Here is a 24,600-nt window from a genome sequence, read left to right as displayed (position 1 = left end):
AGACACTCCCAGGCTTCTACGAGTGCCAGTGCTTGTGGCTGTCGTAGATCTTAGGTTCAGTGCGTACCTAGACAGGGCTGAAGTGGTATTCGAATAGCACCAAAAGACTAAGGCATGTATATCGGAACTCATATTGATCGATTTGTTGTTGTATCTTGAGATACTCTAAATTCTGTAAACCACAAACAGCTACTATAAAAATTCCAACCTCGTATACCCCTGCTTGTCACTTTTGTGTTGGGAATTACAACGATGGCAGCCATTGATCGAAGCATGACGTCGATATCTGAATCAATCTCACATCTAATCTTCAAAGCGTCATCTTGACTCACAAACATAATAGTGACAGTGACAGCGACATCGCTTGTCAATTGTCCCTTGAACAGCTGAGCACAACTCACTCACTAATGCTACTCATCCTGGCCCGGCATTGGATTAAAGTCGGACGTGGCTTGCAGATCTCCGGGTGGCTGTGCTCGCTTGTGGCGTGCCGTTCCCCGCACTGGAGCCTTAATCCTCTCAAAAGGCAGGAGGCCTACGCTACCGGTGCTACCGAGAACCCCAAGACCGTTGAGAGCCTCACTTGAAGCTCCATCCAAGACGTGGCACCAGCAACCGCTCCCTTGGGTACGGGCTAGGGCTCTTGAAACGCCGATAGTTACTTTTTCAAAGTCTGCTGGTTTGAGGGTTGCCTAGTTCTCAAGCACCAACGAATCCAAGAATTGCCGACGGAAGCAAAGCCTTCACTAGTCCTTGTTTACGAGTTAATGGCACTTCGTTGCTAGGAAATGCGGTGTTCAGGGGCAAGTTGACTAATGCGGACTCGAAGACCAGCCAAGGTATTGTACTGTACCGTCGGCTATGGCTCTATCAAATCCCTTGCATGTCTCTCGGGAGATAACGTCCAGTCATTGATAGGATAACAATGACATTACACACAGATACAGCTACAGCTATATCGCTTCTGCTATCTTGCCATATCACAATCACTATCCGTCACGCCCTCAGGTCTGCGTCCACGCCGCGTGATATCCAATCCGCAATGGCCATAATGGTGATCATGGGATTCACGCCACTGGCACTGGGAAACACGCTTCCATCTGCGACGTACAGGTTATCCGTGCCCCAGACCCTCCCCTTCTCGTCAACCACGCCCTCGTCGCTGCTCGCGCTCATACGGCACGTGCCCATCTGATGGGCTGAGCTCCAAGGGGCTGTCGGTGGTTTGTTGCCCACTTCGCGGACGCGGTCGAGCCAGGTGGCAAAGGCTGGGTCGGTAGTCTCTGGATCGGCCACTGAGCCGTTGGAGTCGAGCGAATGCTCCGAGGACGCCTCTCCCCTGCGCACAAAGGGCTCCAGACCCTTGAGAAGAGGACGTATCTCGACTGCTCCCGTGACATAGCAGATCTTGGCCAGAGCCTCCACTCCCTGGATGGTATGGGCTCGATCAAAGTCCGAGGGAGTATAGTCAATGCGAGGTCGACCAGTCGTAGGGTCTGGAAAGACGCTGCCTGCGTCACGATCTCTGGTCAACGATATCCAGGCGTTCATGTGACGCAACTTTGTCATATGGAGTTTTGCATCTAGGCCGCTGGTCCATGATGGCTGCGACAGGATTGTGAATGGCTATGACGAGTTAGGATGATTCGACGACAGTACTGGATTTGTTACTCACCACCATGCACGTCGTCTCCAGCTTCGTTCCGTATCCAGTACCGTCGACGTTGTCAAACTGGGGACAGTAGCTGGTGATAATGCCTCCCTCCCAAGGTATCGTTTCTTCCTTCCATACTGCTGTGACGAAGTTGCAAGGATGAAGGTGCAAATTAGCTCCCACATTCGGATTCTAGACGAGTTAGCCAATAACCTCTATTCACTGCTGATAGGGGCACGCACAGTAATACCGCTGTTCTTGAGGACGATCGGGCTCCATAATGAGCCGGCTGCAAGGATCACCTTCTTGGCCCTGACTCTGACCCGTCTCTTGATTCTGTTGTTCGAATCACTCATGTCTCCTGCACTATCTCTCGACACCCACTCCCCCTCGATGCCAATGGCAGTCTGCCCGTCATAATCAAACAGGATCTTGTCGACCTGAAATCCTTCCATGAACTGAGCGCCAGCCTTGGCAGCATCCGGCAACCAGCTCACAGCTGGCCCTCGCTTTTCGGCCAGACCACAGCCAAGGTGACACTGGCCGCAGAAGTGCTCCCTACCTCCCGTGTTGACAGGAGCTGGACGTGCCGTCCAGCCGAGCTTGCTTGAGCCATTTAAGAGGACTCTGTTTCGGTGATTGTGGCGTATCTGGTCAGTGCCAGCCCCTTGAAACTCCCACACACGGTCTAGACACTCGTCGAACTCTGCGGATGTGAAGAAAGGAAGGCCCTCATCCGCCCATTCCTCTCGCACAAAGTCTTGAGGCTTGAGACATACGCTCCAATTGACGGTACCTCCTCCACCCCATGCACTGCCAGAAGTGACGGTACAACCAGAGTCTTCCGTCATAAAGAAGCCTGCGTTATCGTAGAGATGAGAGCAGGCGGCATCTTGAGCCATGGGGAGGTGTGTGGAGGGATAGTGATAGGCCTTATCCACGACGATGACTTTGTGGCCAGCCTCTGCTAGATTCTTGGCACAGACACCTCCGCCGCAGCCGGAACCGATGATGACAACGTCGGTCTCGATGGCATGTGCGTCGTCGCCCGGCTCGATCTGGAGAAAGTCATACTCGAAGGTTTCCTTGGGTTGCCAGTCCTTGGGGGCATCTGAGTAGCCCGAGAGCTCGTAGAGAGCCGAACTGGTCTGAGAATATGCCTTGAAAGACATGGCAGACATCGTTTTGGCCAGAGTGGACCAGCGTTCTTTGGGAGATGTGGCCCATGATTTGAGGATGGCTTCGCGGACGTGGGCCGGCTGGTTGTATATGGGTTGCCAGTAGCCGGTGATGAAGTAGCTACCAGGACGGGTGCTTGAGAAATAAATTTAGTGACGTGAAACAAATGGAAACATGACCCGTCTAGTTGTACTCACGACATCAAGCTCAATAACCCGGCAAGGCGTTTGAGTTGGTCGGGTGGGGAGATGGCCAGGGTCCTCATGAGGTTATCTCTAAAGCGAGCATCATTGACAGGCCTATCACGGAGAAAGGCACGGATATTGTCTCTAGTGGCTGGGGCTGCCAGAGCCTCGGCACTACGATCGAGGACAGCATTGACTTCATGGTCTGGAAGCTGAATCTGACCCTGATCGTCGGTCACATCAGACTCTGAGGTGATGGAGGGCAAGACACCGTCGACAAGTGCAAAGAAGACGTCCCATTGAATAGGAGAGAAGAAGTCGTTTGGTGGAGCATCGGGCAAAGCTGTGGCAATAGGAGCCTGAGGAAGAGGAGAAATCGGTTGTGGAACGGTCATGATATGATGATGGTCAAAATGAGGGAAGCAGTTAGACGAGGAGAGAGTTTGAGACGATTCTGTCTCACATTCGCTTCACACAAGACCAAGACATTCATCAACTTATGTACGTATGAGACCAGCAGTTGAAGAGAGAACGTCTGGCCCGTGCCACTAGGGGACTAGTTTAGGTGACCCGGGTCACTGGGCGAGCTGGGGTAGAGCCTAGAGCCTAGAGGTAGCAAGCAACTAACAACCCATAAACTGGCATTCCTCTCTATAGGAAAATGAGGGGAAGCTCCAAAAGGGGAAAGGTCGTAAGAGAGTAAACTTATATCAAACAGAGAGATCCTCGGTAATAGTAGCAAGTCTTGTGATAGATGTCCTCTCAAGGTTTAGTTTGCGAGAGAAAAAAAGCATGTTCAACGTCACAAGGATTATAATCAACCGAGCAAGACAAAATAATCGTATTCCATCTGATGTCAACGTTTCACAGACACAGGCACACAATCTGGACAATCTCCCAATCTGACGTTCTTTAAATGCTCTGCAAGCAGCACTTATCTTAGCTATATTATACTGAACTGTATAACCACATACTGCTACTTATTACTATTCTTCTGCGTTTTGTGTAGTCGCCCAATCATGTCAAATGTCTTAGATACCGGTCCGTAGCCGGCCCCGCATACAGCATGTGCGCCCTCTCGACAACCATGATATACTGGAACTCAATACTTCTGGGTTGAACTTTTCTTTCAGTATTGATGACAACATCAGAGAGTCACAATGGATAAGGCAAGAATCCTACTCGTCGGTTGCGGGGGAATTGGCTGTATAGCAGCCCTCAACCTCGAGTTCGGAGGCCGGGCTGAGGTTACAGCTGTGCTGCGCTCAAGCTATCAAATAGTCAAAGAGCGAGGATTCACCATCAATTCTGTAGATCATGGTCAAATTCGTGGCTTTAGGCCAACTGAGAGTAAGTTACTTCGAATCTCACATCATCCACCGACTGACCTTGATACAGTCCTACCATCTATTCCTGATGTCTCCAAGTCCGGCATCTCACCCTTCGACTACGTTGTCTGTGCCACCAAGAATATACCAGTTATCTCTACTCCGGTGGCTGATATTATACGCCCTGCCGTTACTCCCGGATACACCACCATCTTGCTCCTTCAGAATGGACTTAACATTCAAGTTCCTGTCCAAGAGGCATTTCCGGATAATATCATTCTCTCTGGTATCAGTATGTGTGGCTCCTCAGAGCCCAAATCTGGCACCATCGAACACAATCTGCACGATGAGCTGCGTATTGGCCCCTTTGAAGACTTTGGCAACGCTGCTGAGCGAGCAAAGGATCTTGTAGCACGCTTCAATGCTGGAGGACGCTGCACTTGCCACTACGATGATAACGTCACCTTCTCTCGATGGAAGAAGCTCCTCTATAATGCTGTTTACAATCCAGTTGGTGCTCTGACAAGACTAGACACTGGTGATATGCAGCTTTGTCCTGGCCTCGTCGACGAGGTTATACGGCCTGGCATGAAAGAAATACAAGCCGCAGCTGCAGCTTATGGACAGGAGCTTACAGATGAGATGATAGAAGCAACGATTGTGACCGAACCTATTGATGCTCATGTATCACCGAGTATGTTGATAGATGTTAGAAAGGTCAGTGTTCTCAGTCTATGTCTACTCAGCAGCTCATGATTCCCCCCTTTCAACTCATCCCTACAAACACACCATAGCCATGGTCCATATGTTATCAACTTTCCTTATTCAGACGAAAACATCGTGCTGACACTCCCTCAGGAACAATACATTGAGGTTGAAAACCTCCTCGGTGAACCACTTAGAGCTGCCCAGGCACGTCAAGTACCAACTCCGATTCTTCAGAACCACTACTCTCTAGCAAGTAGCTATCAGTGGAAACTCCACAGCAAGAAGGATATTTCGGAGATGAAATGACGTAGAATATTCATCAGTAGTTCGAAATGAGAAGTTTTCTTTGAGCTGGTCAGAAGGATAGCTCTGGTGTGAGTCCGACTCGTATCAGCTTTTTAAGAACCTGGCACTTCCTAAGACACCGAATCAAACTATTCTAGTAACTAGTATCCTCTACAAAGACTGTCGTACCTCAGTCACTAGCCGTCACATCGTTCGCACCTCGTATCAGGATCAAATATCCCGCGAATAAAATCTTGCAAGAAATCCATGAGAATCATAGCCAGGACTCAATCGGACCCGGATTGTAGCATTATAAAGTTATACTATCATATATCCTCCCTCGAGAAACGCGCCCATGCTGTTCATTCCTTTCATCTCTTAGTGAAAAAACCTTCTCTCTTCCAAGACGCCGATATCTGCTCCATCCGTTTCTTTCCCTTGTCCCTTATGGTCGCTGTCTACCAAGGTGTGATGGAACCGGGAAGTGGTACTATAATTTCATTTCGTCTGTTGTACAATGCCAAACCGGGGCTGAAGAAGAAATCGTCATCGAGCTCAGTCCTGGTTGACAGTTTGCTGGAAGCGCAGGTATTAGCACCTCAACAGTTGTCCGGGATTATAGCAGAACTCACCACAAGCCAATCCATGCCCTCATTCACACCGCTGCCATCGACCGCTGAGCAGGCCATGATACTCCAGTTGCGGTCGCGGAGCTCACCCAGACGCAATGCCTCTGAAATCTCACCTGCGCCCTTGGCTCCTGGTTGATCCTGCTTGTTGGCAAAGACCAGCAGGGCCGCATCCTTTAGTTCCTCCTCGTTCAGCATAGCCGAGAGCTCCTCTGAAGCGGTGTGTAATCGCTCGATATCGGTCGAGTCCACAACAAAGATGACAGCTGCTGTGTTGGCGTAGTAGCACCGCCAGTAAGGTCGGATGCTTGTTTGGCCGCCGAGATCCTGCGGTCGCCCGTATTAGTATTTCCGGCCCGTTTCGAGATCAGAAGAAGTCGAGATCGTACCCAGACGTTAAAGTTTAGGTTCTTATATGTGACAGATTCGACATTGAAGCCAATTGTAGGTATCGTTGTGACAACTTCGCCAACCTTGAGCGCCGGTTAGCATGTACCATGCGCGTATATATCTGGAGATTCAAACCTTGAGTCGGTACAGCAATGTTGTCTTTCCAGCGTTATCCTATGGTGCCGCCTTGTTAGCGTCTCGGGCCAGACGATCGATAGTCGGATAGACGTCATCCTACCAGACCGAGAATCAATATTCTGATCTCCTTTTTCGCAAACAGTAGGTTGGAGAACCATGACATTGAGTTTCCCATGATGAACAACTTGCGACGGCTTCGAAGCTCCTATTTATCTTGTGCTGCTATTGGTTCTGTTCTGCGACTTGGATCGTTTAGATAGGGAGGTAGGTATCGTCTTGCACTGGCGCCTGGACAAAGGAGAGGACGATGTAAAAGAGGCGGTTTAGGCTGTCAAGTGCCGGACACGGATTAAACTCGTTTATCGTATGTCGTGGCAACAAGTGCAACTTGTGTTTAGTCAGTGAAGTAGAACAGAAAGTACGGGATACGTAATTAGAGGTCCCCTTTTCTGGACCTTTAAGTTAATGCATCTCGGCCTCTCATGGACAAGTTGCTCTTTTTGGCGGCATTGGGTTGGTCCAAGCGCCTGACAAAATAACCCGAACCACCTCAGCCTTGAGCCCCTGCAAGACAAGAGTCTCTTGACTGTCTGTGGTGTAAGCCATTCGCCAGGTAATATGATGATGTTGATATGTGGCAGTGCATGGCCTTCAAGTCTCTATAGGTAGTCATCGAACTTTGAATTGAAAATGTATCAAGTCTTGTAATCAATATGACTTACCGATCAGCGGTTGGTACATCGAGCCACTTCAACATATAGTGACCCCTGTGGACCTAGCAACCTGGAGATGCTCCCGCTGCTTGGAATCTACAACGTCTTGCGCTCTGGAACCTCCTGAGACAGAGGCGTTTTCATTAATAGGCGCCTATTCAAGAGAATTATCTGTGCAGCCACATATACCTCAAGAGCTTGTACATCAGTCAGATCGATTAATTGGTTGTTATCATGCTTCTCACAAAAGATACAAAATTTCCTCAGGTGGACAACTCACGAGATCCCACTTACTTGAACGAGTCACTGCTTGCCTTGAAACCCTTCAGAGCTACTGTGTAATTTTGTCATGAGCTCCAGCTAAAGAGTCACGAGCCGAGCTCAAAAGTGCTTACCTCAGCACCATCCACCATCCCGCTTCACTCACACTGTAACCTCAGGCACCAACCTCACTATGCCCCACTAAGCAGCCGCCCACAGAATCGAGGGTGAAAACCTAACCCTAGAAGCGAAATTCCTCGAAACAAGTGTACTGCATTTCGATACTCTATCACCATTTGGCAACGACTGACCGACTCGACCATCAACGCCGTCACCATGCCGGTATGACAGCCCCTACCTATCGCCCTCGGAAGCACGCTCTCGCTCTCCTCATCATCGACGATGGAATTCTGCATCGAATGAATATGTCTCCCGCCACGTCACCGTCGATGATGAATGAGTTGCGATCTCTCGAGGGCTCTGCTCCCATGACACCGGATCGCTAATCATTCCTTTTCACACAGAGCCACAAGTCTTTCCGAACCAAGCAGAAGCTTGCCAAGGCCCAGAAGCAGAACCGCCCTGTGCCTCAATGGATTCGCCTCCGAACTGGTAACACCATCCGGTGCGTTTGAGTCCCCCTTCGAGACGACGATTTCACGACTCTACCAGTTCGCCCGCGAGCAGAGTAACCCTTGGCTAACATTCCTGAACAGCTACAACGCTAAGCGAAGGCATTGGCGCAAGACCCGCATCGGTATCTAAACCGATGGTCCTCAACTGTTACCCGCCCCCGAGCCCAGCACCCGACTTTTCTCTCTTGGGCATGGTATCACGATGATTGATGTGAACGGAAAAGGGGAGGAACGATATTGTTGTGGCGTGAATTGAACTACGGGGCCGTGTCTGCACTGCACTGCGCGTGCGCACGGGGGCGATGGGCCGGTTGCCTGGTTTATCGATTATTGCGGTTACTGCATGTCACGGACGGTCATAGGGAAAAAGGAATGCAAAGACTTTGATGCCCCAAAAAAGAAAACGGGCCTGAACTACATGGATGCAGTCTACCTCGCCTGTGAACGACGACAACGCAAATGTTTGCTCTTGTGTGCCGTCTTTATTACCAGCAGACTGTATGCTGTTATGCAAGCCTTCAAGTAGTCAAATGAACGAATCACGCCCCAAACCTCACTTTCGCCAACGAATTCATCACAGACCTCGAACTGACCACTGCGTAACTGAACGTCTTGATAACCCCAGATTTAATGGCAATCATGAATTGAAGTCCTAAACTAAGTCGAAATGACTTTCTACCGGTGCGTCCAAGGGTACGATTTGAAGCCCGTGTTCAAATACTGCCAGACGAGCTACATCCCGTAGAGAGCCTGCCTTGGACAATATCATGTTACCATAAGCAATCCTATTTGTGCTCCTAGCGTGCCAAAACACTGGCCCAAGCAACCCGGAAAACCAAACTTTAACGCCAAATGCGACCCCTGTGACTCATCAAGATTCATATGATCCTGGATTGAGAAGGCTCGACAGGAAAGTTTCCTGCGACCCATGACCCAAGGATCGATCCATGCCACAGTCCGACTTGTACCTCCCCGCAACCTCTATCCCTAATCATACACAAACGGGAGCTTAACGATCCTCAGCCCACTCATTCTCACGGCGGATCTGCTCCTCCTCCTCGGGAGTGAAGTCGTTCGTAATGTTGAAAGTCTTGCGGATCTCTTCGGGAGACTTGCCCTTGATCATGTTCGCAACAGTCTTGCAGCCGACATCAAGAAGAGGCTTAATGTCGAGGTAGTTGGATGCCTGTCGTGAAGTGTTAGTTTTCCAATGATATGATGAATAGGAATGGGTGGACGTACGAGGATGATTTCGAACAGCATCTCCTGATCGACCTGCATGAACTTTTGGTCCCACTCTTCGATATCGGTGGTCTTCTTGCGAGCGTCGGAATCATCATCCTGTGCCTGGAGGGGGTCGTTGCGGTGGTGGTCGCACCACTCAATCACCTTGCGAAGAACGGCCTCGTTCACCTAAAGAATTACATGTCAGTCGTGAAAAAGTCAAGTACTGATGGAAGTACTTACGTTGGGGATAGGAATAGGGTTTTCAGCATTGATGCCCTCATCACCGATGTCTTCCAACATGTTCTTGATCAACATGGATCGTTCGGCAACAACGCGGTCTGTTGATGTTAATTAGGAATATGAGCAAGACCGTCGCAGAGTGTCTCTTTAACTTACCGACTTCGATGGTGGCGCTGTCATTGGAGGCCAGCCAGACCTTCTGTGTAGAAGTAGATTCGGACATATTGGGTATGTTTGTGGTTCGTGCTAGAGTGACTGGTGATGTGAGTAAGAGATTTGCCGGTTGCAGAGAGAAAGTGAAGAGAGGATTCGTGATTGTTTTTGGGTGATGATGGAAGTTGGAGGAGTCAGCTAGGTACCTAGGCAAGTAGGTAGCGGAGGCTAGGTACTAAACCAGCCGACCAACAAACCAATCACTGTGGCGGGGTAAAAGGTAGGCTGAGGTGGGTGCCTTGTGCTTCAACCAGCGACGTGAGCGCGTACGTACCTAGAGGCAGGGCTGTGAATCAGACTCGAGGACCCTTTCTTTTAGATGGGGCTTAGTCAGATAAGATAAGCGGGTTGATGATGTTGATGGAGAGTAATGGATTCCGAAGAAGAGTGTTGAGTATGAAGAAATGATCTTGACACTGGTGGTCTTCGAGAGTGTTTGTGATGATTGTGATGATTGTGAGAGTAGAGGAATCAAATTCGGTGGGAGGAATCGAGCCTTTTATATCAGTGAATCTCAAAGTACTAAGGTCTACAGGAAGTGAAGTGGACCTGCGCTGCTGCTGCCTTGAGAACCTGGAATAACCTCAAAGACTACCTAACAAAGAGTCAGACGGCAACCTGAAGTTAGAGGTCATGGTTGGCACGAACCTACGAGGCGCGAGCGAGTTTCAATGGCGGCTCGAGAACTATCATATCGTTAGTGGACAAAGGAAGATAGTCATTTGAATGTTTAATATGGTCAAAGTGCGAGATACTACTTGTCCTACCAATAAATGCTTTGTTCACACCCAAGTACGCATTGCTATTATTTAAGCTTCTAGGGAACTTCTATTATTTGCTTCTTGATCGAAACTTAATCAAAACACACACGCAGAAACGAGGGAAATGAAAACATACTTCATTCACGGTATTACTATGTATTCTTGGGCGCATTAATACCAGGTCTAAGCATCCAAACACAAACTGCACTTATTTTCCAACTCCAAATAGGCTTCCTGAATGGACACTCATAACTACAAGTCACAGAGCTTGTTCGCATCTGAATCCTACCAGAACATTCAAACCGGTTCTTCATCTTTCTTTCTTTCACCAAGCTCCAAGACACCACCTACCTACCCAGGTAGATATGTGTGATCGAGCTCATTGCATTCTTTTGTCCACGGCCAGCAATGGCACGGACGGCGTATCAAGCTACTCCCCAAGGCACCTCAGAATATATTTGAGGCCACAATGCTTGTCCGTGCTATGAACAAACTCGAGACGATAAGGACACTGCAGCGATAAGTAAGTATGGAATCGTCACGAGGGGACGCACCATTAATGATTCCCAAACTTTAGCAAGGGAGAGAAGAGTTGGCAAATGGTTTCAAGACACCGTCAGTGCAAAAGCAACTACCCATTGGAACCAACCTTGTCATCCCTTAACTTCGTGGCGTCTGGCCATCCCCAAAGCTTCTTTTGTTGAGTCGAACACCGCAAAGGAGAACAATCATGATCATGTTGCTCAGGTGGATCAACAAATCATGAGAAGGTCGTGCAAGATTCTCAACCATCTTCAGTGCTGAAAGGGCGATATTGGTCTACACTGTTCGTTGCTTGCCTGTTAACGCAAGCATGGTCAGGCAGTGTTTGTATACGGTCCGTGTCCATTCCGTGATAAACAGCAAAGACCATCAGGTTCGACATGCGGAGCATCACAAAGAATAGAGGCGGTATTGCAAGTGGGATGTTGATGTTGCTCTCAACATCGTACAACAAAGGCGGTGATGTCTCATCGATATACAGATAAAACCACATTCAAGACATTAGTGGCATGCATAACACAGCCATTGAACCCACCTTTCCCCTCATCCCACCAGATAAACAACAGTTGATGGAACCCCCAAATTGTACATGAGGGGTCCAACTCATCGGTAGGATGATCTTGTACACGAATCCTGGATTGACAGCCTCTGAAAGCATTCTGCAGACCCGCGGCAGTATCCGTACTCGAGCTCGCTTCCGGCAGCCAGCAATGCATGGACATTGTCTTGCAACGGTATATCATTGCAATCATGCGACTTTCTTTGCCCTCTGTGGGCGCTGAGTCACTCGTGGAACGGGAGTACTACGTCGAAGACAGGACACCACCCAACACGTGTTGACATGGAGGCCTGTGAGAAAAAAAAGGTCATGCCATTGATTAATTGTCCACTAACTAATTGCCATCCGATTCAATTCCAAGATTACCATCTTCGTGGTAATTGTCCCCGTTGGTGGCTGGAAGCTGGCGTATCAGCGGCCACGATGATTAGATCAATGATTGCAATGGGCCTAGCGCTGGCCAGGATACCTAGAATTGAAGCTCCAGGTCCATCCGTCCATCCATCCATCCATCAACAGAGCCGCTCGCTCGTCGTGGTATCATTCTGGCGTTTAGGTTACCGTGGTAGCTTGATTTTGTTCCGGGATATAGAATTACAAGAATGTCTTGATAAATCACTTGTCCCAGCCATAGGTCACCGAGCATGGATGGATCCAAGAGCTCAACCAGAATGATATTATTATATTGGATCGGAGCTCCAGGAGGCCTGCTCGTCCGTCTGTCTGTCAAACCTCCCCCAGAAATCGCCTCCCCCTGTCCCGTCTTGTCAATCTAGGGAGCCCAAGCCCCTAAAAGAAAAAAGCTTCTAGCGGACGCAGTGGACCTTTTCCAAATGCCCACCCACCCGACCTCATCATCGTCAGTCCCTTCCCCTAGCCTTGGGATCCAGCTAGTGCCGCCAATCCCGGATCACGGCGTCGTCTCCCACTGGCCACGTTGTAAGCTGGCGCTCCCCCTGGGCTTGAAATGTTTCCCCTTGGGCCCTGTCCATTAATAGCTTGGGCTCTCGAGACGAGTCGAGTCGAGCTTCTGTGCTGATCATTCCTGATGAGATTTGGTTGCTGATCCTTGATCCATGAAGTGGCCCCTCGCTTTGAGCCAGTCCAATTCATCAATGTCCTGTTGTTGAACTCGGTGGGCGAATAAATCCATATCTCATGGATCTGTCTGTCTCTGGTGGGGGGTGGGTGTCACTCACTTAAACGGAACATGACCTCCATACCTTGCTTCACCTTCACCTACACCACCTACCCATACATACATCATTCTCGCATTTCCTCTTCCATTCTTGTTTTGGTTCCTTGTCTCTTCTCTTCCTATAAATTCTTTCCTGACCTAGGGGAGTGTCTCGCATATTCGTCGATCTAATAATAGACCATCATAAACCTTCCATCTTCCCTTTCCACCCCCACGACTCGAAACTCTTCCAACAGCATACGACGTACATATCAGCGGCGCACAACGATCCGGATTTACTCTGCTTAGCTCGAATCTCCTGCGACCGGCGAAATATTGACACTTTTCTCTACTTCCCCCACTTTGCGATTGCGACACTGGAGCGCCAGCTATAGGAGCGCATCGAGTCGAAGCGCTCACATTCGGTCTTTGTTTATGCGGACATTCGATGCCTTTTTCCCTCGAAACTAAGCTCATGATTGCTCTCCCGATTCACAGCTGCTAAGATCAACTATGTGGCGACGCACATATCTCACGCTCGTCCTCATAAGGCTGTGGTTTGCGCTATCACCCAGTTATTTACACCCGGACGAGAACTTCCAAGGGCCCGAGGTCATAGCTGGTATGTTCTTCTGCGCCAGCTCCCAGTTGCTCTCTTGTTGAAATGCCTGCATGTCCAGATGATGCACTTTGATGCCCTCTCTGTTCATGCAGACTGCCACTACGAGTCCAGCTGCTAATTCGCGCCAGGCCAAATTTTTAGTTATCCCGTTCGACACACTTGGGAATTTACAAGCGAGAACCCTATCCGTAGTGTTTTCCCACTATGGCCCGTCTATGGTCTTCCTATGCTCCTCTTGCGGTGGCTATGGATCGGTAACGGCAAAGACGGAGAGATCCCACCTATTGCGGTTTTCTGGACTCTGCGCGTTCTCATGTTTGTCATCAGCTTTGTTCTTGAAGATTGGGCGTTGCATGAGTTGATCCCGTCACCGAAGCATCGCCGTGTTGCCGTTCTCCTTGTCGCCTCGTCCTACGTGACCTGGACCTATCAGACGCACACGTTCTCCAACTCGGTAGAGACGCTCGTTGTTGCGTGGAGTCTCGTTCTGATCCAGCGAGTCGCTGATCCACGGGTACGTTACTTGCACACCATTACCACTGATAAGACTATCAGCTGACTTCAAATTCGACACACAGCAGCGGTCATGTGTTTTATCTGCCACAGTGCTTGGAATAGTTGGAGTATTCGGTGTATTCAATCGAATCACGTTTCCAGCATTTCTTGTTGTTCCTGGGCTTCGACTGCTCCCTGTGTTCTGGAAGAGGTGAGTCACCCTATTTGCGCTTGGCGCGGAAATGCATGAACAAGCTAACACATCCACAGGCCTACGTCTCTCGTATACTTGACGTTAGCTGCGGCACTGACAACTGTCATTGCCATCGGTCTGGACACCGCGTTTTACCTGCCAGGTCCCATCACATGGACCGACCTGATCCATAAACCTGTAATCACTCCTCTGAACAACTTCAAGTATAACTCAGCAACCGAGAACCTGGCGCAGCATGGCCTTCATCCTTGGTACCAGCATTTGGTGGGGAATTTGCCGTTGCTGCTGGGCCCAGCTGCAGCTTTGTTGATAATCAGACCCAAACTGTCAATCCGACTCTGGTCGGCAGTGTCTGGTTTGGTGGTACTATCGGCGTTTCAACATCAGGAGGCGAGATTCTTGCTCCCTACGGTACCACTATTTCTTTCGTCAATTCGCATGCCCCGAAACCAAACAATACTCTACGGCTTTACGGCAGTTTGGATCGGGTTTAACCTCGTCCTCGGCTCGTTGATGGGTATCTACCATCAGGGAGGTGTGGTGCCGGGACAGGTCTTCCTGAGTCAGCAACCAGATGCCACCCAAGCTATCTGGTGGAAGACATATACACCGCCAATCTGGCTTCTTAATGGCAAGAATGAGTTCCTGACCACGCGAGACGTTATGGGTCTCAAGGGTGAGGTGCTACTTGAGCAACTCTACGGACTCGCCACATGCGACACTCCCGCCGACAGACGAAACCAGGAGTATCTGAAGGAGAAGAACGGTACATATCTGATCGCCCCGGCATCAGCGACATGGTTAGATCCCTACCTGTCCAACAAGGGCTTAGAGGGGCTACGATTTAGAGAGGTATGGCGTTACAGGAAACACCTGAACCTGGATGATCTGGATTTTGGCGACGACGGCGTTTGGGACACCCTGGCCAGGGTTATTGGGCGACGGGGCCTCGTCGCCTGGAGAGTAACAAAAAGCTGCCCAAATTAGAGAAAAAAAAAGGGGGGGCATGACTGCTTTGTCGAATTTTCTTTGTCGCTTATGAAATAGAAATCATTAATGACGTTCCAATTTTCTCGGCTTTATGGGATAAGGTCATTAAACGTTCGGTTTCCATGATTCCACCTGTGGTAATTGTAATCATCTTTCATTCGAAAAGCTGATTCCTTCCCCCCCACCAATTCGCTTCGCTTGGAAGAAACCCTGCTCACATCTCCTCGCAGCTAATGAACTGGAAATTGAGTTGACTTAAAGAAAGCCAGTCACGTCATTGATAGCCCCATAGGGCCTGTAGTGCCGTAAATTTGCAACCGGCGATAGTTGTAATCCCGGCATTCATGGTGTTGCCCTGCAAAACATTGAGCTTGGCGATGCAGACAATGATAGGTTAACTTGGAGTCTAATTACTCTCCACCATCTCCATTGTACATATTCATCCAGGTTTTTGATGGGTCAGTTGACAATCACGTTTGAAAAGCACATTTGTCTCATTGTGTTTATTTTTCCTGCCATCCTAGTCTAAGCTGCAGTCCACATTTCAGTGAACACGATTGCCAAGCCATCTCAGGCAGAGGCTAAAGAAACACGCTTAGTACAGGCGCTTGGGGGGAGACATGGAAGCCTTGATGGTAAGGCTTCCAACGTTCTGCCAGCCCTTCTTGAGAAGAGAGACGAGGTAGTTGATGGCCAGCATGATGTTGGCGACGAGCTGCTCCTGTGTCATCTCGACGTTGCCGACGGCGACACCCATGCAGAGAACCTTCTTGAGCTGGAACTTGATGGTGGACTTGACCTCGTTGATGCGGCCAGTCAGGTCGTCGGCGTGAGAGACGGGAGTGGGGAACTTGCCGGCCTTGGACAGACCAGGACCCAAGAGACGGGGGATCTGCTTGATGAGAGCCTCGGAGGCAACGAAGGCGTCGTACTTGCGGGCAAGCTTCTTGATGAGCTTCTTGTTCTTGTTGAGCTTCTTCAAGTCATCAGCGGACATGGCGTCAACACCACCGTGCTTGGCACGATCGATATCGTGCTGGTCACCGAGAATGCTGTCAATTTGTTAGCCTCCAATTCTCTTGGCTCTGTCGATTCTTCGGCCGTACCAGATGGACATGTTGGGTCGGGGGATGGAGGGCAGGCGGATGGTGCCAGAGAAACGCTTGTCACGCTGAGGGTCATAGTTCTTCAGGCCGATCTGAAGCTCAACAGTCTCAAGGAAGTTACGCTTCTTGGTCTCGTTGGAGTACTCCAAGAGCTCTCCGACTTGCGTCCGGACATTAGCTGCATCGCCGTTAGCATTCTTGCGGTGTCTTGTTATTGTACTGTAACTCCTCGTGTGAGTTCAGTCTCCTCCGGGATATATCGTACCGACTGTGATCTTCGACATCTTGACAGTCTCCCAATAGATAGCTGTATAATCTAATGGTGGTCAGGGCGAGTTGGGTTAGGAAATCAGAAATTCTGAGCGCAGTTGATTTTTGGTGCAAAATTAGAAAGTGCGCCCCGACGGAAGGTGGGGCGCCTTCCAGGGCAAAATTTTCTCACGGGATCCTTCACGTGATATCTCATCGAAGGTGTACCTAAGGTAAGTACCTACCTAACCTATGGCACTTTAGGTTGTCGAAGAGATCAAGCTTTGACGACGGCTTCAAGGCGTGGTAGATTTATGAACCAAGTTAAGTACCGGCCAGTTTCCTTGGTAATTGTCTTTGTCTGAAATACGACGTCGAAATTACAAGTCGTCGTATCCACGCTCTTCAAAACCCATCAAGATGAAAGACACGGCTCAACAGGTTGACGACTTAATCGCCAACTCGAATCACATCTCTAAATGGGTCGAGGAACAGTCAAGTGAAGAACAGTCAAGGTGCGCAATTCCTCCGATTTCGTTCTCATGTAAATATCCTAAAGAAACTTTATCTGTAGTTGGGCCCAATCGATATTCACAAGACTCCTCGAAAGTGCTTCTCAGCCAAGAGGTGCTTCAGGCAACTCATGCGTGAAACTCTGCGGTTTTGTTGAGCAGTCGTCAAAATCGCAGTCACAGAGTCTCAAACTCTGGGCCTATTCTAGGGATGTTACTATACAACTCTTCAATTTTTATGTTGAATGGAACGAGTCAGACAACCATCGGTCAATGAAACTGGTTCTCGACCTGCTCCCTCAGCTCATCAGGAGGAATCCGGATGAGAAAACTGGCCAAGAAACCAAGTCTACCATCTTGGACAATCTTGTCTCGATTGTGACTGGGAAATCATCAAAACCGCTGGCCAAATCTGCTATAAAGGCATTGGACCATCTCCTTGCCAAGGACATTGTCACCCTGGATGAGATACGGTCCAGCTATGTCACTCTTCAACAAAAGGACACATCAAAAAACCCCTTGGAAGTCTGGAAGTCTTTCATTTTTGAATTGTTCCATTGGATGACGCTTCACTTTGTCTGCCCTACTGCTGGAAGGTTTATTGTCTGCGTATACCGCGGTCTTAGAAGCCAAGACCAACGAGAAACTTCAGGACAGTTGAGCATTGAGACTTGGCACAGATGGCTGCTTGAGGCCATAAACGAGGAGCCATCCATTCTAGAACCAGCCAAAAACTATATCTTCCTCCCTCTGTTCAAGGCGGATAAGTCTGAAGCCCTGGGTTTCTTGAAGAGAATGAATGAACATGAGGCTGTCTCTGCAGGTCATGAGATAGATATCAATCTCCCGGCTCTGCTACAGCTGGCAGCGTTAGAGATCGGCAAGAAGGTTGGCTTAGTAGAAGAGCCCGGTAAGGCACCAAATGAACATATCCTAACGCCTGCTAATTTGCAACAGCACTCGGCGATGATAAATCTGCCAATAGCGACTCATCGATTGTGCTCGACGAGAAGGTTCTAGAGAGTGTCCTGGCCCATCCATCTCACGAAGTTCGCTCTCTCGCACTTTCACTACTCATGAGCTCTCCATCAACGACAAGGCCATATTCATCCACAGCCCTTGACCTACTCCGCAAGCATCTCGCCACATACTTTGCCGATTCAGATGCCAAGTTCAGAAATGAAGTAGCCGGAAAGGTTCGAGACATGTTCAGAAGGGTCAGGGGTGCCATCTTCGTGCTCAAGAAGAGCATCCCAAGAGCCGCCGCCCGTAAGCAAAAGGAACAGCCAGGCCAGGTCCAGGAGCAACATATCCTTTATCGGACCAACCTTATATCTCTCCCCGAAGCTCAACTGGTGCACTGCCTGGAGTATCACGAGAAGTTCCTATTCTGGTACATTGGCTTCTTGTGTAGTGAGCTAACACCTACTGCTTCTTATCAGCGACATAGTGCTTCTCTCAAGGCCGTCACTTTCATTCTTCGAATGGAAGGAGAAAAGTCCAAAACGTGGGAGACTGCAGATGACCAGACACTATTCTTTGATCAGTTTGGCAGCTCATGGCTCCGAGCTTTGTCTGACCTGATCATGGATCCCTTTGATGACATTCGAAGTCATGCTGCCACGGTACTCAGATGGATTTTTTCGGATAGCCGGTACAGGAACTTCTACCTGATGGCCCAGCAAGGCAAACCAAATCCCACCGAAGAGCTTACAGAACTTCTGAGACGGACTGAAGAGCTTGCTCGCAAGACTGCTCGAGCTGATCATTCAGACGGTGTCGCTAGAGTATCTCAGCTACTGTATAGGCTCGCTGAAAATGAGCAACATCGAGTCGCACTTCTTTCAAAGCTGATAGGAGGCCTGGAAGCGAGGCTAGTAGTCGCCGAGAAGGATCTCGGCAGAGCGGTTCTAGATGCGCCGCTGCACGGTGATTTTGCTTCCCTGTGCTACATGTGGCAGGTGGTTTCAGAGCTTCAGTTTTCTGAAGGCGAGTTACAGTCCGTACAGGCTCTGCAAGACGCTCTAGTCACTTGCTGCGAAAGAGTCTGGGCAGCAGTCCGCGACATTCTCTGTGATGACTCGCCCGAAGGCCATTTGCCCCAGGAGCTAGAAGAGGTTGATGGACTTGACACCAAAGATGTGTTGAGCTACAGCTTCCGATCTGTACATGAAGCCAGGTAAGTCAATCAATGACTTTGAGTATTGCTTCAACTAAAAAAAAGTAGCAATCTTATGCGCATCATTATCCTCTCTATCAAGCAACACTCCCGCCAAGGCAGAATCTGCCCGTCAAAGAAAGCTTATGAAAGAATAGGGAACTTATCCTTTACCCAACTAGCCAGTCTAAGACACCGCGGCGCTTTTACGACCGTCGCCCTTACTTTCTCTACATGCTGCCAACTTGTTAAGCACCTAGACCAAGCTAAAGCTGGCGCTGAGGGTGGTACTACTCTTCTTGAGCAGTGGTATGCGGTAAGTTAACTATCTACCTGCTGAGTCACTACATTTTCAAAACGTATACTCTACAAGATATGGAATAGAAGGTTGGGAACTGACCAAAAGTAGGGCACGTTAGAAGCCATCAACGCTCAGGTATCGACCACTCGGCGATCTGCCGGTATCCCTGCCATGATGACAGGCGTCTTATCCGCCAATGCGCCTAATCCTTCCTTTGAACAAGTCATGAACAAGCTCATGGAGATCGCCAGCCAAGAAGCCCGCGTCACTGAGACAGACGGTTCGAATCTGCCCCAGGTCCATGCTTATAATTGCCTGAAGGAGATCTTCAAGAGCTCCTACTTGACAGCCATGGGCAACAAGTCTGAGAAATTCTTACCGCAGTGCCTCGAGCTGGCAGCCAATGGCCTCAAGTCTGAACTATGGGCCATCCGTAACTGCGGCTTGATTCTACTCCGAAGTCTCATTGACTGTCTCTTTGGATCCCATCAGAGCAAAGCACTCATGGAAGCAGGCTGGGATGGTAAAGCCAACCGGATCGCCTACCACCGATACCCTTCCCTTCCAAGGACTCTCCTCCACCTTCTGAAGTCAGGCCACCAGATGATGGCGTCCATTGCTGCCAGTTCAGCTGCGGCCGAGTCAGTCTTCCCAGCCCTTGACATCATTCGAAGAGCCGGTCCCCCTGAGGTACTTCGTGAAGAGCTTCAGATACATATCGCAAAGTATCTAGCCAGCCCGGTGTGGCACGTCCGCGAGATTGCAGCCCGAACTCTATGCTCGTGTCTCCTGCACGCTAAATGGCTCGATACTATCACCAGTATTGCCGCTGAGTCTGTTCGCTCTCAAATCGGGAATGTTCAGAACCATGTCCATGGCGTTCTGCTGGCACTAAAGTATATCGTTGATCGGTTGAGCGAGGTTATGCCTGAGCAGTTGCAACGTGAGAAAGACTGTATCGACAAATTAGAAAATCCGCTAACACGTACTATACAGACGACATCCCCAAGCTCTCCGGTTTTCTCATTGAGTACTGGCGCGAAATCCAGGCCTTGGACTCACCTGAAATTCCTGCCGCGTATCTTGAGGTCGCAAATCTTGTACGAGCTCTCCCCAGGCCCGGGTCAATTGATCCTATCCAACTCGAATTCCCTACCTCCAACAACCGAGAGGGGGCTCTACTCAGGGCACAGAGGGTAATCCACGAAGTCCACTCCATCGCCGAGGGTAGTGGCCCCATCGAAAACCTCAACACCTTATTCCTGAGCAAGACCATGGGCGTCAACACGATAGTGGCTGGCCTTGAGACAGTTCCTAAGCTTTGGGACATTTCTCGCCTCTCAGAGCAAGACGTGGGCAAGTTCTGCAACCTGTACCGCGATGTTTGTGTCAAGATTGGACCCGTTGAGCCTCGTGTTATTGCTCTGCAGAACCTCACAGAGATCCTGGACCAGGTTCTAAAGAGTGGAAATATCAGCCTCGTTTCACCGGATCTGCTTCTGGAGGTTTGGAGCAGCCTGCCACTGAGTTCTATCAACCCAGCCCTTGCCAACGCGGTAATCAGAATCAGTGGCTGTATCATCGCCATCCTCAGTAGAGCACAGGTTGTCACCCCAGAGGGAATCAAGAACTGGGGACATATGATGGCCGATGCCGGTCTGGATGACAAGGTGAGTGAAGGGGAAGCCAGTGATATACGATCTTTGACCACTAAAACCTTTTCAGGATTTTGATACTCGTCTCGCTACAGTCGAATCACTCTGCTCATTCTTTTCCATCATTGAGGTAGGCCAACCATGGACTCAAGAAGAACACATTGCAGCTATCCTCGCTCTCTATGACTCCCTCAACGATGACGACGACGATATTCGAGACGTGGGATCCGCAGCAGTCCAGAGCATTCTAGGTAAAGCTCTTGTACCTATCGAAGCGGCAAATCGTCTTCTCTTATGGCTAGCCCAGCACTACGCTGGTAGCCCAACGTTCCGCCAGGTCGTTGTGCGCCGGATCATGGGTGACTCTCGGTACCCAACCCCCAAGAACAACGCGGTCTCTATTCAGGACCAGCTGCAGGAGGCAATGAAGTTTGATGATTCACTCTTTGTCATTGAGGAGCAGAACTTGTTCGTGGATGAGGTCAGAGAGACACAGCGCTGGATTGCTCTCTACGAGAACCTGACATGGGAGTCTAATGACCCTTCTCTCGACTCACTTACGACATGGACCAGTGCCGGGTTAGAAGCAATGCAGAATCTCGCGAGCCAAGAAGACGGACCTCTTGGATATGCGTCAAAACCTGAGGTCTTCGCCATCTTATCACGGGTTGTTCGTGCTTCCGCAGCGATAGCAAGAAAACAGCCTGATTCTGGTCTCTGTGAGAGGATCAACAAGTCAGGCAGTGTTGTGCAAGACGGCCTGGGACATATGTCAGGTCTTTTGTTACAGTCTTTCTAGGAAACTTCACAAACAAAGAGATAAGCCTGCAAGTAAAACAAGAAAAGAGAAAAGTAATGATTTAATGCTATTCATGATTTATTGAAAAACGAGCTCCCCTGACGCCTCGCAGTAGAATAACGGCCGTAACACGTGTGCGGTATGTGAATAATAGTAGTTTTTATGAGCAACTCCCCCCCCCTTTCCTCTCCTGACTAAGTCAATACTTTCCAACATGGTATCTCAAACTTCTGTGTGGGCTCTTTGAATGCTCTTAATGGACGGTGATGGAGAACCTGGACTGTCCAGCAGCCCGTTCTTACCAAGCTTGCGGACAAGCATCGTATTCTGTGCCTGCAACTCGCCAACCTGTCCTTCAAGGAGCTCGATCTGACGACGAGCAACATCTCGCTCTGCACGAATGCGCTCAAGTTCAAGTGAGAGGTTGTTCTTCTCTTCCTGCTCGGCTGCTTTGCGACGTCGCTCTTCAGCCTTACGCTGGTCCCGCTCACGTTTCTCCTCGAGCTTGCGCATCTCGCGGCGATACTTCTCTTCCTGCTTAGCCACCTCCTTTTCATGCTTCTCACGCAACTTGGCCAGTGTAGCAGCGTCCTTCTCCTTGTCCCCAAGAAGCTTGCTCTGTCGCCGCTCCTCAAGACGAGCCATCTTCTCATCAAGCTTTTTCTTCTTTTGTTCGAGCTTCTTGAGTTCCTTATCGGCTAGTGACTGCTGTGATTGCTGCGGGTTGGAGCGGGAAGTCTCCGATTGGGACTCAACAAGACTATCAGGGGATTTGTTCTCGGCAGTCACACTCTTCTCAAGGGCTGACGCAAAGCTTCTGATGGAGGAGGTGTCGCTATCGTCATCATGTTGCTCCTCAGCAATCGCGTGAGTGTCGGACACACTCCCATCAGTGGACACGAAATCAGAACCAGTTCCCCAGGTCTTGAGCAGGCTTGTAGGAATATAGGAACTGGCAGCCCCTATAGCACCAGCTATGACACCATACAGCCCATTACTGCCCGGGAAAGGGTCGTCTTGGTTTGGAGACATGGCAGTTTCAGCCTTGGTGTTTTCAAGATTAGCAGTAGGGTTCGGCGGAGCCGTGGACTTTGCATCGTTCGTTATAGATTCTTCAGTGACGTCAGTAGTCTTATTTGCTTCGCCAGTCTCTTCCGGCTCAGCAAATCCATGCATAGCCTTCGACGTCACCCACTTAAGGAACTTGCCAGCATCACCCACGATGCCTGGTGGTGTCCCCTTCTCGATAAGAAAGCGCGGGACGCTGCCGCCAGGGTCACTACGAGTCACCATGAGCCATTCGACAGCCGTGGCAGGTTCGTCGAGTGGCATTGAACCGTGGCCCTCGCTGCCAGGTTTTGGGCTTGCTATCCTCCCCTCGTCTCGATTCAGGAGATCGGCCGACGACAGGGATCTCTTAGAGGCAAAGTTGTCGACTGGGACTTCACGAATTACTTCGACTGATTCGTAGTAGCCACGGATAATGCCCTGGCGGGGAGGACACTCGGGGTGCTCGCAAGGTTTTGAGACTATCATGTACTGTCGGAGGGGCCGGGATCCTTGGGTGGGTTTCACGGAGGTCTCGGAAGTCAGAAGAAGAGTCACAAAGTCTCGCGGGGCGGTCGGACCAGGGAACTGGGCAGAAAGTTGAAAGACTATTGGTGGTCAGCTAAAGATGTTTTGGTAGTGATGGCATGATTCGGCGTACCTTGCAGTTGGCCATGATCACCAATCTGCTTGTCCTCCACGCGCTTGTCGGCACCGATACCACGGATATTGCCACTTCCAGGAGCACCTTGGACCTTCATCGTCTCCGAAAACTCAACAGAAAGACCCTTCTTCCAGTCGTCAAAGGACAGCCCCTCGTGTACACTCCGGCGAGCAAACCATGCGCCGCGTCCATCTTTGGCGCTCAGCTTATAGACGTTGATCCCGAGAGGATTCTCTTTCGCGCTGACTTTAATCTCCTTCCACTCCTTCTGCAGATCTTGTGCCTGGCCGATGGCTTCAGCTTTCTGTCGCAGGGTCAGAGCACGTTTGATATCGGGAGCTGAAGCCGCCGACTCCGTCTTGGATCGAGCTCGTCCTGCAGAGCTTGAAGCGTCCTTCTTGGCTGGCGCTGGAATAGATTCGACTACGGTCTGCGTCTCGGAAAGAACATCGGCTAGGAACTCTTCAAGGTCGTCTTGGGGCACCTGTTCCCACTCAACAGGGCCCATAGCCCCTAGAGGTTCGTGGTGATTTACCCCCATAGCTGCTGGCCGAGTGGATAGATAGGTATGGAGATTAACGGCGGATGGATTGGATTTAGTTAGTGATCAGAGTAAGTGTGAGAGTAGGAGTATCTAGTATCTAGCAAAATATGAGCCTCGTGCCTGCTTACGAGATAAAACAAGGAAAGTCCAAAAAGTCGCTAAGTTTCAAAGATGAAGACGTCAGAAGTAGAACAAGATGAGATAAAGCCAAGAAGACCAACGACCAACCAACGCTAGAAATAGCAGTCGGAATCATACCAAGAACCTTTTTTAATTCTCTCGGCCGCTATGGGCCATGATCAACTGCCGTCATTCCCGCGATTGACGTCACTAACCTAACCTCCACTATAGGTAACCTTCAGTGGCCAAGCCTAGGCCCTCACCTACACCACCTCAATACCCTCACAGCTTAGTCATCC

General features: G+C 49.8%; 9 protein-coding genes across 18 annotated transcripts; 4 read left to right on the top strand and 5 right to left on the bottom strand.

Moving 5' to 3' along the window:
- Positions 1–705: 705 nt before the first annotated feature.
- Positions 706–5,691, top strand: FOIG_12160 (2-dehydropantoate 2-reductase). Its single transcript, XM_031212944.1, has 3 exons — positions 706–4,368; positions 4,417–5,063; positions 5,205–5,691. The coding sequence occupies exons 1-3, from the start codon at positions 4,179–4,181 to the stop codon at positions 5,358–5,360; spliced, it is 993 nt and encodes a 330-aa protein (XP_031057240.1). The 5' UTR covers positions 706–4,178; the 3' UTR covers positions 5,361–5,691.
- Positions 708–3,610, bottom strand: FOIG_12161 (uncharacterized protein). Of its 2 annotated transcripts, XM_031212945.1 has the most exons (4): positions 3,031–3,610; positions 1,897–2,968; positions 1,676–1,846; positions 708–1,626 (listed from the first exon to the last, which is right to left on the bottom strand). In XM_031212945.1, exons 1-4 carry the CDS (start codon positions 3,411–3,413, stop codon positions 997–999), a joined length of 2,256 nt encoding a protein of 751 aa, XP_031057241.1. In that variant the 5' UTR covers positions 3,414–3,610; the 3' UTR covers positions 708–996. The 2 variants fall into 2 exon arrangements, with proteins under 2 accessions (XP_031057241.1, XP_031057242.1); XM_031212946.1 differs by having other exon boundaries at positions 1,897–3,575.
- On the bottom strand, positions 5,111–7,678 carry FOIG_12159 (ADP-ribosylation factor-like protein 1). The gene is made up of 5 exons (XM_031212943.1): positions 6,597–7,678; positions 6,494–6,532; positions 6,358–6,441; positions 5,972–6,295; positions 5,111–5,915 (listed from the first exon to the last, which is right to left on the bottom strand). Exons 1-5 carry the CDS (start codon positions 6,669–6,671, stop codon positions 5,895–5,897), a joined length of 543 nt encoding a protein of 180 aa, XP_031057239.1. The 5' UTR covers positions 6,672–7,678; the 3' UTR covers positions 5,111–5,894.
- A 128-nt stretch (positions 7,679–7,806) lies between these two features.
- Positions 7,807–8,235, top strand: FOIG_12158 (60S ribosomal protein L39; the record flags this gene model as incomplete). Its single annotated transcript, XM_031212942.1, has 3 exons — positions 7,807–7,812; positions 7,995–8,095; positions 8,187–8,235. The coding sequence occupies 3 exons, from the start codon at positions 7,807–7,809 to the stop codon at positions 8,233–8,235; spliced, it is 156 nt and encodes a 51-aa protein (XP_031057238.1).
- On the bottom strand, positions 8,073–10,304 carry FOIG_12157 (S-phase kinase-associated protein 1). 3 transcript variants are annotated; one of them, XM_031212940.1, is made up of 5 exons: positions 10,060–10,304; positions 9,729–9,827; positions 9,573–9,670; positions 9,348–9,518; positions 8,073–9,291 (listed from the first exon to the last, which is right to left on the bottom strand). In XM_031212940.1, exons 2-5 carry the CDS (start codon positions 9,793–9,795, stop codon positions 9,115–9,117), a joined length of 513 nt encoding a protein of 170 aa, XP_031057236.1. In that variant the 5' UTR covers positions 9,796–9,827; positions 10,060–10,304; the 3' UTR covers positions 8,073–9,114. The 3 variants fall into 3 exon arrangements, with proteins under 3 accessions (XP_031057236.1, XP_031057235.1, XP_031057237.1); XM_031212939.1 differs by having other exon boundaries at positions 9,729–10,295; XM_031212941.1 differs by having other exon boundaries at positions 8,073–9,518; positions 9,729–10,295.
- A 1,861-nt stretch (positions 10,305–12,165) lies between these two features.
- Positions 12,166–15,332, top strand: FOIG_12156 (GPI mannosyltransferase 4). Of its 3 annotated transcripts, none has more exons than XM_031212936.1 (4): positions 12,166–13,447; positions 13,576–13,961; positions 14,026–14,153; positions 14,213–15,332. In XM_031212936.1, exons 1-4 carry the CDS (start codon positions 13,339–13,341, stop codon positions 15,141–15,143), a joined length of 1,554 nt encoding a protein of 517 aa, XP_031057232.1. In that variant the 5' UTR covers positions 12,166–13,338; the 3' UTR covers positions 15,144–15,332. The 3 variants fall into 3 exon arrangements, with proteins under 3 accessions (XP_031057232.1, XP_031057234.1, XP_031057233.1); XM_031212938.1 differs by having other exon boundaries at positions 13,506–13,961; XM_031212937.1 differs by having other exon boundaries at positions 12,166–13,961.
- Positions 12,941–16,747, bottom strand: FOIG_12155 (60S ribosomal protein L10a). 2 transcript variants are annotated; one of them, XM_031212934.1, is made up of 3 exons: positions 16,518–16,720; positions 16,253–16,430; positions 12,941–16,198 (listed from the first exon to the last, which is right to left on the bottom strand). In XM_031212934.1, the coding sequence occupies exons 1-3, from the start codon at positions 16,534–16,536 to the stop codon at positions 15,742–15,744; spliced, it is 654 nt and encodes a 217-aa protein (XP_031057230.1). In that variant the 5' UTR covers positions 16,537–16,720; the 3' UTR covers positions 12,941–15,741. The 2 variants fall into 2 exon arrangements, with proteins under 2 accessions (XP_031057230.1, XP_031057231.1); XM_031212935.1 differs by having other exon boundaries at positions 16,253–16,747.
- Positions 15,465–23,339, top strand: FOIG_12154 (uncharacterized protein). 3 transcript variants are annotated; one of them, XM_031212931.1, is made up of 8 exons: positions 15,465–15,604; positions 15,746–17,016; positions 17,076–17,923; positions 17,971–19,192; positions 19,241–19,487; positions 19,581–20,415; positions 20,469–21,142; positions 21,198–23,339. In XM_031212931.1, exons 2-8 carry the CDS (start codon positions 16,922–16,924, stop codon positions 21,924–21,926), a joined length of 4,650 nt encoding a protein of 1,549 aa, XP_031057227.1. In that variant the 5' UTR covers positions 15,465–15,604; positions 15,746–16,921; the 3' UTR covers positions 21,927–23,339. The 3 variants fall into 3 exon arrangements, with proteins under 3 accessions (XP_031057227.1, XP_031057228.1, XP_031057229.1); XM_031212932.1 differs by having other exon boundaries at positions 15,465–17,016; positions 21,198–22,032; XM_031212933.1 differs by lacking the exon at positions 15,465–15,604 and having other exon boundaries at positions 16,773–17,016; positions 20,469–21,562.
- On the bottom strand, positions 21,954–24,532 carry FOIG_12153 (uncharacterized protein). Of its 2 annotated transcripts, XM_031212930.1 has the most exons (3): positions 23,991–24,532; positions 23,635–23,941; positions 21,954–23,581 (listed from the first exon to the last, which is right to left on the bottom strand). In XM_031212930.1, exons 2-3 carry the CDS (start codon positions 23,732–23,734, stop codon positions 22,149–22,151), a joined length of 1,533 nt encoding a protein of 510 aa, XP_031057226.1. In that variant the 5' UTR covers positions 23,735–23,941; positions 23,991–24,532; the 3' UTR covers positions 21,954–22,148. The 2 variants fall into 2 exon arrangements, with proteins under 2 accessions (XP_031057226.1, XP_031057225.1); XM_031212929.1 differs by having other exon boundaries at positions 23,635–24,532.
- Positions 24,533–24,600: the final 68 nt, after the last annotated feature.

Source organism: Fusarium odoratissimum, assembly GCF_000260195.1.
Source record: "Fusarium odoratissimum NRRL 54006 unplaced genomic scaffold supercont1.25, whole genome shotgun sequence".
Lineage (NCBI taxonomy): Eukaryota > Fungi > Ascomycota > Sordariomycetes > Hypocreales > Nectriaceae > Fusarium > Fusarium odoratissimum.
Note: the sequence above shows the minus strand (reverse complement) of the source record. Positions and strands in the feature narration are given on the sequence as shown.

Bases quoted from the DNA above. Each gene is read 5' to 3' on its own strand.
- FOIG_12153 (XM_031212929.1), bottom strand. From the start codon at position 24,178: ATGGGGGTAAATCACCACGAACCTCTAGGGGCTATGGGCCCTGTTGAG. The intron at 23,582-23,634 runs GTACGCCGAATC...GACCACCAATAG, and splicing joins TGATCATGGCCAACTGCAAG to TCTTTCAACTTTCTGCCCAG.
- FOIG_12157 (XM_031212940.1), bottom strand. From the start codon at position 9,795: ATGTCCGAATCTACTTCTACACAGAAGGTCTGGCTGGCCTCCAATGAC. The intron at 9,519-9,572 runs GTAAGTACTTCC...GTAATTCTTTAG, and splicing joins ACCCTATTCCTATCCCCAAC to GTGAACGAGGCCGTTCTTCG. The intron at 9,292-9,347 runs GTACGTCCACCC...ACTTCACGACAG, and splicing joins TGCTGTTCGAAATCATCCTC to GCATCCAACTACCTCGACAT.
- FOIG_12155 (XM_031212934.1), bottom strand. The intron at 16,199-16,252 runs GTACGGCCGAAG...ACAAATTGACAG, and splicing joins CGACCCAACATGTCCATCTG to CATTCTCGGTGACCAGCACG.
- FOIG_12161 (XM_031212945.1), bottom strand. From the start codon at position 3,413: ATGACCGTTCCACAACCGATTTCTCCTCTTCCTCAGGCTCCTATTGCC. The intron at 2,969-3,030 runs GTGAGTACAACT...TTATTTCTCAAG, and splicing joins GGGTTATTGAGCTTGATGTC to CACCCGTCCTGGTAGCTACT. The intron at 1,847-1,896 runs GTGCGTGCCCCT...TAACTCGTCTAG, and splicing joins TCAAGAACAGCGGTATTACT to AATCCGAATGTGGGAGCTAA.
- FOIG_12154 (XM_031212931.1), top strand. From the start codon at position 16,922: ATGAAAGACACGGCTCAACAGGTTGACGACTTAATCGCCAACTCGAAT. The intron at 20,416-20,468 runs GTGAGAAAGACT...CGTACTATACAG, and splicing joins TATGCCTGAGCAGTTGCAAC to ACGACATCCCCAAGCTCTCC. The intron at 21,143-21,197 runs GTGAGTGAAGGG...AAACCTTTTCAG, and splicing joins ATGCCGGTCTGGATGACAAG to GATTTTGATACTCGTCTCGC.
- FOIG_12156 (XM_031212936.1), top strand. From the start codon at position 13,339: ATGTGGCGACGCACATATCTCACGCTCGTCCTCATAAGGCTGTGGTTT. The intron at 13,962-14,025 runs GTACGTTACTTG...TTCGACACACAG, and splicing joins AGCGAGTCGCTGATCCACGG to CAGCGGTCATGTGTTTTATC. The intron at 14,154-14,212 runs GTGAGTCACCCT...ACACATCCACAG, and splicing joins CTCCCTGTGTTCTGGAAGAG to GCCTACGTCTCTCGTATACT.
- FOIG_12160 (XM_031212944.1), top strand. From the start codon at position 4,179: ATGGATAAGGCAAGAATCCTACTCGTCGGTTGCGGGGGAATTGGCTGT. The intron at 4,369-4,416 runs GTAAGTTACTTC...ACCTTGATACAG, and splicing joins TGGCTTTAGGCCAACTGAGA to TCCTACCATCTATTCCTGAT. The intron at 5,064-5,204 runs GTCAGTGTTCTC...ACACTCCCTCAG, and splicing joins TGTTGATAGATGTTAGAAAG to GAACAATACATTGAGGTTGA.
- FOIG_12159 (XM_031212943.1), bottom strand. From the start codon at position 6,671: ATGGGAAACTCAATGTCATGGTTCTCCAACCTACTGTTTGCGAAAAAG. The intron at 6,533-6,596 runs GTAGGATGACGT...GCGGCACCATAG, and splicing joins GAATATTGATTCTCGGTCTG to GATAACGCTGGAAAGACAAC. The intron at 6,296-6,357 runs GTACGATCTCGA...GGGCGACCGCAG, and splicing joins ACCTAAACTTTAACGTCTGG to GATCTCGGCGGCCAAACAAG.